We start from the raw sequence: 12,335 nt of genomic DNA on the forward strand, positions 1-12,335 counted from the left end.
GTGATTGTCCACGTGTTTTGTGTCATGACTATACTCACCGCAAAAGCGCAGGAGGGTGGAGAAAAAAATACCTCATTGTATTTAAAAGCTCTCATAGCGTGTGTTCGTATTATTTGTTAACCAAAGATACTCACCACAAAAGCTCAGGACCTGGTTCATGTCATGGATGAATTAAAAACGAAAAATAAATATCTTATATATGATAAAGCTTCCCGCTACCAAAGCTCAGGGTTAAGCTTTAACTGTATATTTTTTAAAATTTGGAGCTTTCTAACGATTTAATGGAAAAGTACTTTTTTCTTTAATGAAAAACTCACGAAATAAATATTCTAGCTAATTTTTAATAGATTTCCATCGTTTGTAAGTAATAAAATTGATTACTTACCTGCTGTAAGATTTCTTTAAAACTTTCACAAAGCAATAAACTTTGACACAACGATATGCAAACCATAATGAAAAACACTTTGTTGTATTACTTTTGCAATTTCACAAATATATTACTTTTCTACACACGAAGAATGCTGCTTTAAGATTTAATGTTTCCTCCATCATTCGTCATCCTTTTTTGATTTTTTTCTTGTTAAACATGAATAGAAGTTAAGTTGATATTTTGGTACTTGCATAAGTTAAATTACGTTTTTTTTTAATGAAGAGACTGTGCCTTCATTTGGATAATTTTTTTTCAGTTGAACATCTAATTGTAGCTGCTATTCTGTTTTTAATGCCATAGTAAATTTGATAAGTAAATACTTGCTTCAAATATGTTTTCACAAGTTATCTTTTAATTCTTTTTTTTTCTAAAAGATTTCTTGTATTTTTTCTTTTCATTTTTTTTTTGGTAAAGTTCAATGCTAAGATTTTTATATTAATATGAATATTTTGTTGTTGTCTGACTTGATAAGATTTATGGATAAAATCTTACATAATATATAATGCTATGTTTTTTTTTTCTTCTAAGACAGTAATTTGATTAAAACTTGGCTGGATTTTGATTTCATACTCGTTTTTGCTCCATTTTTGCAAGAGAAATGTCTAATTAAAGAATAACGTGGATATTTCAGTGTTTTAATTTGTTCAAATCTTTCTCTCTCTCATCTCCCAATCTCTCTATCAACTAATAAATCACTATCAAAAAGTATGTATCTTTTTGTATGTCATCCAAATTAAATTTGTACAAAAATATATATACAGCGCCTTAATAATGTTTTATGTAGATTTTTTCTTCATTTTATATTTCGTTTCATTTACTTTTTTTTCTTACTTTTCATTTATCTAAAATCATTGATCCACTATTTCTCCAGTTTTTTCTTTCAAGTTCAAATACTATATTTACAAGTTTTTATATCTAAATTTTTTTGTTTAGCTTAAATTGGCCATAATTTTGCCACGAAAGAAAATGTTTTTTCTTCTTCTTTTGTTTTTACCTATGTATGTTTCTGTTTAAACTATGTATGGAGGGAAAATGAATGGTACCGTAAGTTTATTTTTTTTATATTTTCAATTTTTTTTGACTTTATAATTCACCTAATCTTTGTCCAATTGGTGTGTTTTCTCTATTCCAAACACATGTTGGTTAATTTTTTAATTCTAATTTAATTTTCATCAAAATTTTTTCCTTAGGTACTTTCCACTTTCATTTTTAAATATCACATAAAATTTTTTATTACACCAAAATGTGTATAGCTAATTGTAAATATGTTTTTTCTTTTTATTTTCATAGTTTTTTTTTCTTTATTTAGAGACGGAGTCTTATTATGAAATTGACTAAAGATGCTCTTTAAAATAAAAGCTGCCATAATATTCTTAAAGCACTTGCATGAACACAAATTTATAAATTTTCGTTTAATTTTTTTTGGATAAAAAAGCATAATAATTTTCAAGAAAAAAAAATACATAATAGTGATAAAATAAATTTTTTAATCAAAGAAGAAAACTAATAAAATAAATTTGATAAAATACGAATGCCAAATGTAGGCCCAACGGAATTTCAGTATAAATAGACTTAAATTTATGATGAATTTTACAATATTTTGCATCTGTTTTCTTTCTTTCTTTTAGTTTTAGCAACAAGTAGAGCTAATAATTCAGTGGTATGTGACAAGTTTGTGCTTAAAATGTGTGTGTATTTAGGCTCCAATGAATACTCCGTCTTACCTTACAGTCTAACTTTGATACATTTTAATTACTATTTTTCTCTCTCAACTATACTTGAAGTTTTTATGTGTGTACACAATGCAAATAAGAAAAAGAACGTTGACGTTACACCAACATTGATTATGTCTTTTTTTCACATTCTCAATAAACATTCCTATTGATGGGTAGAGGAGCTGAAATTTGTATATATAATTTCTGGATAATATTTATTCTTTTCTTCTCTCTCACATTTTTTTTATCATTGAAACCGTTTAAACTTTGTCTGATGATTCATCTAAGAAATCCGTCTAACATTTACACATTCGTGGACGAGATAATTTGATAAAGACCGTCTTATCCAATACTTTTTTTTCCTTTTCAGAAGAGAAAAAAAAAGTTTCGATAAATTGGATGGGGGGGATAAATACTGCATGAATTCTGATGTCTTATACTTAAGGGATATATAGGTAATTCTTTTTCTTGTTTAATAAATAGCACATTGAATTTTCTTTTTTTTTTCATTAATTTTTAGGACTTTATATGAACCTATTTACACTTCATACCTCTACAATAGTAACATTAAAGCTTAATAAATTGTTAAGCTCAGCGGAAGAAATGTGGGAAAGTGGAAATGGTGCACTTGTTCGTTTTTTTCTTCTTCTTGCTTTCAGTAAATGTGTTAGACTAATTATTGAGGTAATCCTTTCGGGAAGACATCTTGTGACATGTCTCAGATACTCCCCAGAAACCATCTCTTGTTAAAATTCCTCCTACACTGGACCTACAGTCGCTGATTTTTACATCTTACCATCATTTAAAATTTATTTAAGAACTCCCTGGAGACTATGGAATAATAAATGAAGCTTCTAAATTGCCAAGGATGCCACCTACAAAGTTCCTTGGGTACAATTGAACAAGATGTAATTTTGACTTTAGATTTTTAGACAGGAAATTCAAGGATCTTTATGAGCTTTCTTAAGAAAATATTAAAAAAAAAAACTGTAGAATACAATTTTAATTTACAGAATCATAAAAACGAACCGAAAATGGGGCCAAAATCAATCATATTTTTGCTCTTAATGATTTTATATAGATTAATAATTAAGCTCCGCAGCGGTTTTCTAAAGCTCGTCAACTTGTTCGTCAATATTCATCAATATTTCTCTGTAGCTTCTGATAAAAGCTAACCAATGAATTAAAAATATCATGGATTACACCTCAACGTAAAACCCAATACTAAGCCCCTCTTATACCCTCAATTTAAATTTTTAAATTATTTTCAGAAACTACTTATTATGTTTGGTCCATAAATTTTCTACAAAACTTTAACCTACACGCAGTAAATAAATTTTATTTCAACAGGATAAACAATAAATGAATTCTTTTACAAAATATATTTGCTTGAACTTTTATTTCTTTACAAAATATTGTTCAAAGGATTTAAATTATATCAAGAGAGCCTCAAAACGATTAAGTTCTTTTGAACAGAAAACAATTTACTTAAAGTTTTAAATTATTGAATTTTCGTTAGTTTATTTTAAAACATAAAGCTTTCTTTAACACCTGTTCTCTAAGCATTCTACATAATTACGTCGTTGTCCCTAAAGGCATCTGGTTCACAAAGCTCTTTAAAAATATTAAATCATTTTTAATTTAAATTAATTATTGAAAATCTTTTACTTGGATTAATCAAATCATCTTGATGATTTTATTTTTAAAAAAAAATTAAAAAAGGTTTTTCAATCCATTTTCTTGGCTGTTCCCTAACATTTTTTGTTATTTCAAATTTCCCTAAAATGTGTAGAAATCTATCAAATTAAATATTTCATTAAGGATGTAATTATGCGATAAAATAGAAAATAATACTCTTCAGTTCCCTTGAGGCGTCATGAAACCTATAGGTCTAACCTACATTATATATCCTTGTATTTGGGCTTGGACCCTTTGCTTTTAAGGATACCTCAATGTGTGCATCAGCCTAGATCATTACTGGTTTTCTTTTTTTACTTTAAAACAGTGCACCTGTGCGGGGGCTATGTACAAATGGGAAAGGGGAGAAGCATGGGACGGGGGTGGGAATCTGAAGCTTCACAATTTCATCAACATTATCTCCACATTGAGGGTGTTGTGCCTATACAAAATTTTATATCGTGCATATTTGGCAGAAGACAATCTTCGTTGGTACTCTCGTGAGGGATGAATGATGTATGGTGATGATGACGTCCTCACGATCACAAAGATCCGATTTTTTTGGGATTTGGGGTTTATTTTTGGGTGGGGTTGAGGATGGTGTATTGGGATGAATTGGGGAGTGTTTTCCAGTTCAATGATCACTCGTCAGGTGTGTTCCGGAAGATCAGTGAGATCGGGGTGTCCACGGCGGGGGCATTGCCTAAATGTTGAGCGATCGCATGAGGAAGGCCCGCCAGTTCTAGTTCTTGATCAGTCGATCGGGATGTTTGACCCGAAGGTGCGAGCGGAGTGTATCGATGCGACTGTATGTGGCCGGGCAGTAGGGGCACATGCTCCTCTGGGCTGTGTGGGAGTGGAAGTGATGCCACCTGTTGGTGACCTCCTTGCCGCACGTCCGGCAGCGCCACATTGTCCCCGCTAGCTCCCGTGTTGGTGAGAACATATTGTGGTAGGACATCTGATGCTGGTGGTGCTGATGGTGCTGAAGGGCAGCCGCAACGACGGCCACGGTGGGGCTTCGACGGCTGGGACCGCCATCGCCGCACCGTACAGATCCACCCGGTACCAGTGGATGATCCATCTCTCCACTGCTATGTTGCCCATGGTGATGCAGATGTGGCGGCGGTGGTAGTGGTGGATGTGGACGCTGCCCCCCCGGCCCTGCAACCAACAAGCACACCAGTGGCCTATCAGCCCGGTAGAAGACAACAGAAGAAGACAAAGGATTGTGTGTTTTACAGTGGGGCAACACTTAACACCCCACAAACACCAGACACTGAAAATTCTCCATTTCACAGCATTTGAATCCTTTTTTCTTACATCATTTACTCGCTTTCTCTCTTTTTCTTTTCTTTTTTTTAACTTTTTCTTATATGCCTATATTGTCCTATTCCTCTCCATTAATTTTTTTTTTGACTTTTGATTTTCAGCTAAGAGTGGTCTATATAACATCACATAAAACAATCAAAATGGAATAATTCAAAAAAAAAATTAACTAAATCATCTTTACAGAAATCCCATTGGTCAGAGACATTTTCACCCAAAGGCTGTGTTCTAAAGGGTTCTAGTTTTATTCTTGAACTTCCTGTTAATAAAATATTTTTTTTTAAAAAAGTAAATTAGAAGCTCTAAAAGTTCTAGAACTTTTTAAAGGCTTCTTCGTGCTCTGAAATCTGATTTTTTCTTGGAAGAATAATAGATATCTGAATAAAAGTTATTTATCCTGTAGATTTTTAGATTTAGTTGGTATACCACAATCGTGTCATACCAAGTATTATATTTTAAAATACAAAAAAAATAGGGGGGATGGAATCTTAGAAAAATTTATTGTGAAGAATACAGCTAAATTAAAGGAAGTTTTTAAACACGGAAACTCATGAGAAAGGGATGATTTTTATCCTATCTGACTCTAACTACCCCATTTAACGGGATCCACTAAAAAGCTATCTTAAATTAATTTTTGTTTTAAACTTCTTCAAAAATATTATTTTATGATTTAATAAAGAAAATCGTTATAAAATTAGATCAATTTGAAGTTTGACAGTGCCTACATACCTATATCTTCAATCTAATTATCTAATAGATAAGCATAGGTATCTCATAAATTTTAAACCAGCATAATAATATCGCAATCAATTTTTCTATAAAGCAAAAATCAACAACCCTTATGGTAAATTCTATTATTTTCTAGTTCTTCTAGATTCAGAAGGTTGTTAGAACAAAGTTTAGAGTCTACGAAGAGAAACGAATTTTACGCAAATGTAGGTGAACAAATATTATTATTTTATGTTTTTTTTTAAATAAAAAATATTTTTTTAACCTTAATTTAGTTTTTAAATATTTCTTTAATTTTTATAATTGATTTTGTCGCCTTTCTGCGAACTTATGTTCTATGGGTATAAATATTCCCTTTGAAATCACAATAAAACCTTTAAATAATTCAAGTGCTAGCACACAGCCTTTTGCGTGAATGTTTTCCCCACGACCAATGGGACATGAAATAATCTGTATACGTGTAGTGTTTTCATCATTAATAAATAGGTATATAAGATATAGTATATCAAAAGTATAACGGGTGACCTTATCAAAAATACATCAAAAAGCATTTCAGGCAATATATAGGCAAAATATTCAAGTGTCTGTAATTTTCGCTATATATAATATGGTATATATTCATATTAATATAAGAAAGGACATTTCTCTAACAAATTTCGTGTAGTATAATGCAATATTTTGTCAACATTGCGCTCCTTGCCTCCCATCGTAACAGATATAGCAGAGAGATTTGAGAATTTGATAATTTAAAAATAAAAAGTATAACGCAAAGAAGTATTAGCCAAGGATGGCATGGAGGAGGATGATCCTCATGGCCATCGTTTTTTTGGCAAAATTCGAGTGGTGTAATAATTTAGGTAATAAATTATGATTTAACTACAAAATGCTCTATCAAGGCATGTTTTCCACAGCGGGGCCGAGGGGTACAGCGAAGAGTGACAATGGACAAGCGATCGAGGCGAGTGTTCAGAAATCCTGATCCGGATGCTTGGATCTGGCGTGCATCAAGAGGGTATCGCTGCGTGTATAAACGGCGGGGCATAGCGAGCACGAATATTTTCCCGGGAAATGGACGTAATAATGATTGCGGACGTTGCATACGATTTTTCCGCACAGTAGACAGCGCCGACGTTCATCGATTGAGTTGATCTTCTCAAAAAGTTGAGCGATCCGCCAAGATTTAAGGTCTGCAAACAATTACCAACTGTTTGTCTTCTTGCTACAATCCTTTTTTTTTTTTGGTTTTCATTTAAACTGTTTTTCTTTTTTTTTCTGTTGGAGTGTTGTGTTTTACGAAAATGAAAAATCTTTTTTTTTGTAAGAAAATGCTTCAAGTTAATACAAAAATTTCTTAAACCTCATTCTTATAGAGCCTCTCTCACAATGATTCCTGATTAAAAGGTAAAAAAAATACAATTCTGCGATGACAAAATCTCAATTTTGGTGCATCACCGAAAAAAAACAAGATCAAAAATAGATGATAAGAATTTTGTGATAATTCTTAGAAAATTCTTTTCTGATTCTTCATTCAATTCGGACAAGAAGATAGTTTGATTCACGCGATAGAAAAATTTCTTTGGAGAATGAATTATTTTAAAAAGAAAATAGGGGGGAAATATGTGAGAGAATTTCGAGAAAATCAATCATTTCACTTGTGGATAGAGGGGGGGTGGATTTGAAAATAAAATAAAAAATGTTTATGAAAAATACAGAAAAAATTATGAAATAAAAATGTGAAAACAAAGAAGAAAAAATAAAATAAATACGAGTTTTGTCAATAATAATAATGATAATAATTTGTAATAATAATATCGCAAGCAAAATACAAACCAAGCAAAATGCAGGCAAATATATAATTAATAATAATGAAGTTATATAGATTTACATTATTTAATTTGTTTTTTTATCCATTTTCACATAATTTATAATAATTAAAAATATTTCCTCAATTTCACTAAAGTTTTCTCTTCCATTGTTCTGATTCCTTTTTTTTTAAGTAGTAGATTTTATCTTCTTTTTTGTTTAACTTTTTTTCTAAAAAATTATTCTGAATTTTATAAATTTTCTTTCAAAAAATTTGAATTGATTTTTATACAAAAACAAAACTTCAGTTACTTTTTCACAATTAACATGATTTCCATTTTTTTTACATTGATAAATACAACAATTAAATGCACAGGAATATTTTGAAAAATAAAATACACTGTTTTGGAATATTTTCTTTTAATATTCCAGAAATAATTTTCTTAGCTCATTTCCCAAATAAATTGCTTTGATCAATCTGAATTAGAAGTTCTTATTTTCTTTTTAATAGAACACACGTCTACTTAATGATTTGCTTTTAATGTTTTCATGGTTTTTCATCATCTGGAAAAATTCTCCCTTCGTCACCGTATTTGTTGCTAAATAAATAGTTTTATCTTTATTTTACAAAAGCACTGGATTTTTTTTTTTTTAAATTGTTAAAGCACAAGTATAAATTGGTGATGGTCAAATAAATTATTTAGTTAGAAATCAATTTCAAAATCAAACTGAAAAGTAATTTTAAAAATCACCGAGAGTTTTCTGAAATAAAAATCAAATTAAATAAATCATTTAAGCTAAGCCAATTTAAACGAGGACTTTTTTGTATTTAAGAAAAGAGATAAATATATAAAAAAGAAAATCCAGTAAATATGGATTCCGTTGCTATTTCATTTTCAAAAAAAGAATTATAATCTCCCTTAAAAGCTATGTAGTACTTTTTTCTCCGATTTTCTTCTCTTTAGTGAAAACAAGACAAAAATAATAAGAAAATATATATTATATAATATAAAAAACAATTAGACAAATTAACGCAAAAAATCAGGTAGATATTTTAATCATTACAATGAATTAATTACTAATGAAATAAATCATTATGGTTAATGAAAAAATTAGAGTAATTTTATGTTCATCTTCTTTCATTTTTTTTCTTTCTTATTTAGGTTACGTTTGGTTATTATTTATATCATCATCGTATTTCCATTTCAAATAAAAAAAACTGAGGAACTATCAAATTAGTTCCCTTTTTCCTTACGATCGGTTTCTGCTTTTTACCATTTCAATATCCATTTTTTACCTTCATTCTAAAATCTTTAATTACACATTTAACTAGTATTATTTATTGCACGTTCGGTTCGATTAGAATTAAAGAAATAAAAAAAAAACAAAGAGGCGTTATTTTATCAATCAATTTTCTCTTTTGTTTAAATTGTATTAAAATCAATTTAATATCTTCATCTATGAATAAACTTTCATACTTTGTTCCATATTCTTTTTTTTTCTCCTTTAGTTTACACAATTTTTTCTTTTGCTTCTTAATATTTGGGTTTAGCACCATACCTTTGCTATCACATCTTTATGTTTCTGCTTATAAATGATTTTATGTATTTCAAAAATTACAAAAAAAAATCAACTAACCCTAACAACACATTTCCATCCATTATCACGTCCCTACAATTCCTCGCGAAAACTTCTTCTTCTTCATTAAAATAACCGAAAGGAATTTTTGGATTCTTTTTTTACAACAACTATACTTTTTTTTCACCACCACTACACTGCCAAAAGAGGATTAAAAAAATTGCCGAAAATTGCTTAATTTCCCATGAATTGTGTTCGCATTAATGTCGGACTTACTAATAAGAAAAATTGAACAGAAAATAACTAGAATTTTTCTTTCGAAAATTCTGCAGAATGTGTTGCTATATCTCTCAATATGTTTTTTTTGGACCTTACTATGAAAATTTACTATTTCATTCTTCACTTAACATCAGTAATACATAATCCTTTTGAGTTAATATTGCATTTAGTTATCCATCTGTAGGTATTTTATGTGTTCTTTCATCTACAATTGCTGAAAAAATTGTTTAAGGTACTGTCTATTACATTTAGTTTAAAAAAAATATGAAAAAATAAAGTGAATCCACTAAAAACTAGCAAAAAAAATTAGTTACTTTAAAAAATCCCGTTTCGTGTTATTGCAATCGTCAGTGACGAGTTTCCTTAACAAAAAAAATTAATAAAAAAAATCATCAACTATTGTATCTCAATATGATCGTAATATGCCTACAGTTAATGCTTTCTTGTATATAAATATTTTTTTTCTTTAAATTGTATAATTATTAGAATATATAGAAAATAGTAACAATTATTTTCAGTTTCTACAGTTTACACTTTTTTATATAATAAAAAAAGAGACGTAATATAAATTATTTTGCAAGAGAGTTTTTTCTTATAAATGTTTCATCATTTCTTTTTTAAAAAAATATTACCTTTACGCAAATTGCGACAAAAAAATCTGGCAAAAAAATTATTCACTGTGCATAGAACACAAGATAGAAAAGAACTGATAAAGTGGTCGAGTCTTTAAATTTGTTTTCTCTATTTAAACATTTTAAACAATAAAAAAGTTAAAAGATTTATAAGAAATGTTTTAAAAAAATGTCCCATAAAATTTACTATTTTTTTTTAATAGTAATCTCCATTTAGATAGAGGAAATATTTAGGGCAGGGGTGGTACGATTGAAAATTATCAGATTTAGTTGAGTGTTTTATGATCAGAATTTTTATTCAATTACCTAACTCCAAAAAAGTAAAAGAAATTCTTGGTAGGATTAAAAGTAATATTTCTAATAAAAATAATAAAAAGTTGTTTAAAAAAATGAAAAAAAAATTGAAGTAAAAATATTATAATTTCTGAGGAATAAAAAAAATTAAAAAAAAAAAAAAAAAAAACAATGAATAAATTTTAATAACGTGGTCATTTTATCTTGTTCTCGTAATATTCAATAAAAATTTTATTTTTAGCTAGGTAAGGGAAAGTCAGTTTCCCCCGGAAAACATAATTCTCGAATTTATGATATTTTTAGCTAGGTCCTACAAGCTAATAAATTAATATTTCTTTTTGTATTTTTTAAATTAATAGTTCTTCCCAAAATTATCAATCATGCCACCCCACTTCCTTCTCTATTCTATCTTGTGGTTTGTTTTCTTGGCTATTTTTATCTAAATTTTCTTTTTCATTTATTAAGTAGTATTTTTTCTACTAGAAACTCTTTGCATATAGTTTTATGTATTCACTATAGGGAGGGTAGGTTAGAGATATTTACAGAATATTTTTTTTCTTTTGCTTTTCCGTTTGCAGGAACCTAGAGTGATAAAAAAAAATGATAAAATAGTTCTAAATGAAAATTTCTCATATTAAGGGAGAGTTTTGGTGATGGTTAGATTTAAAGGGGGGGGGGGGATAGGTTTATCTGGGTTTTCTTGTGTAAGTTAGTATTTTTTCTCGCGGCATAATGTGTTCGTGATCCTGGCGCAAGTCCTCTCTCCTTTGTTTTCTCTATGCTGTGGATACTTGTTTTTTATTCCCCTTATCTATAGCATCCCAAAACGCCCTCTTGACCCGCTCCGGGTGAATCCTCAATTGGTCTGCAGGACGGTGGCGTAGTGGCCGGCTGGTAGACGGCCGACAAAATATCGGCGGCACTCTTTGCACGTCGAGTGCGCATCAGGAGGCTGTGATGGTCGTGTTGGTCGAGATTCCAGAGTAGTGCACCATTGCCCGTGTCCCGGGTGGTGCAGTATCAGTCCGTGGGTGTACCGCCACCGCCTCCGCCCCCACTTTGGGACGTTGTCGCCGTCGATTGTTGCAGCTGTGCCGCCGCCGCTGCCTGCTGCTGTAGCTGCTGCTGCGCCGCCGCTGCACTCAGTGCATTCACAGCGGCCGCCGCCATGAGGTTCTCAAATTTTCTGGTGTCCGGATTGAACATGGGATGCTTAAACTTGCAGTGCGTACGCAAATTATCACTCCTGGTGTACGTGGCACGGCACAGCGGACACTCAAATCGCCCCGGAAAGTGTACATGATAGTGGTTTCTAATGTGCGTGACGACTTTGCCGCACAGCTTGCACCGGTGCAGGTTGCAGCCACCGGATAGCCGCTCGAATGTCAGCCGCATGTGCCAGGCCTTTGAGCCTGCAACACACAATACGCGAGATTTCGATCACCAATTTGGGCAAAAACAGAGATTAAGGTTTGTGTTAAGAGATTTTTTTGTTTTTGTAATTTCTTTGCAAATTTTCTTTATCTGATGGGGGTGGCAAAAGAGGATAATAATTGAGTCATTTTTGCGCAAATTCTATGCTTCTTCTAGGAGGAGATGTAAATATGAACGCATTTTTTTCAAATTAAATATAACTATATGGCTTAGAGATACCGTGTTGGAATTTTTTTTTTTAAGATAGAGTCATTAAGTTGTGAGGTCAATTCAATGCATTGCACTCAAACGTTTTTCAAGTAAAATTAATAAATCAAAATCAACTTAAAAAAAAAACGTTAAATCAAATAGACAAAAATATGTGAAATATTAAAGAAAATTATTATTAAAAATTAATTAAGTTTCTACAACTTTTCATATCAAAAGAGCAATAAG

General features: G+C 30.6%; 1 protein-coding gene across 3 annotated transcripts in view; it reads right to left on the minus strand.

Annotated features, from left to right (window-relative positions):
- Positions 1 to 463: 463 nt before the first annotated feature.
- The window catches only part of LOC129787249 (sex determination protein fruitless), a 112,043-nt gene continuing 100,171 nt past the window's right edge, over positions 464 to 12,335 (minus strand). For 2 of the 3 annotated variants that reach the window (XM_055822689.1, XM_055822690.1), the window contains one exon: positions 9,095 to 11,878. In XM_055822689.1, coding sequence (XP_055678664.1) covers positions 11,487 to 11,878 — 392 coding nt within the window. In that variant the 3' untranslated portion in view covers positions 9,095 to 11,486. Of the gene's footprint in view, positions 4,987 to 9,094; positions 11,879 to 12,335 lie in introns of those variants that run through there. The other variant, XM_055822685.1, reaches the window with a different exon arrangement.

Source organism: Lutzomyia longipalpis, chromosome 1 (genome assembly GCF_024334085.1).
Source record: "Lutzomyia longipalpis isolate SR_M1_2022 chromosome 1, ASM2433408v1".
Classification (NCBI taxonomy): Eukaryota; Metazoa; Arthropoda; class Insecta; order Diptera; family Psychodidae; genus Lutzomyia; species Lutzomyia longipalpis.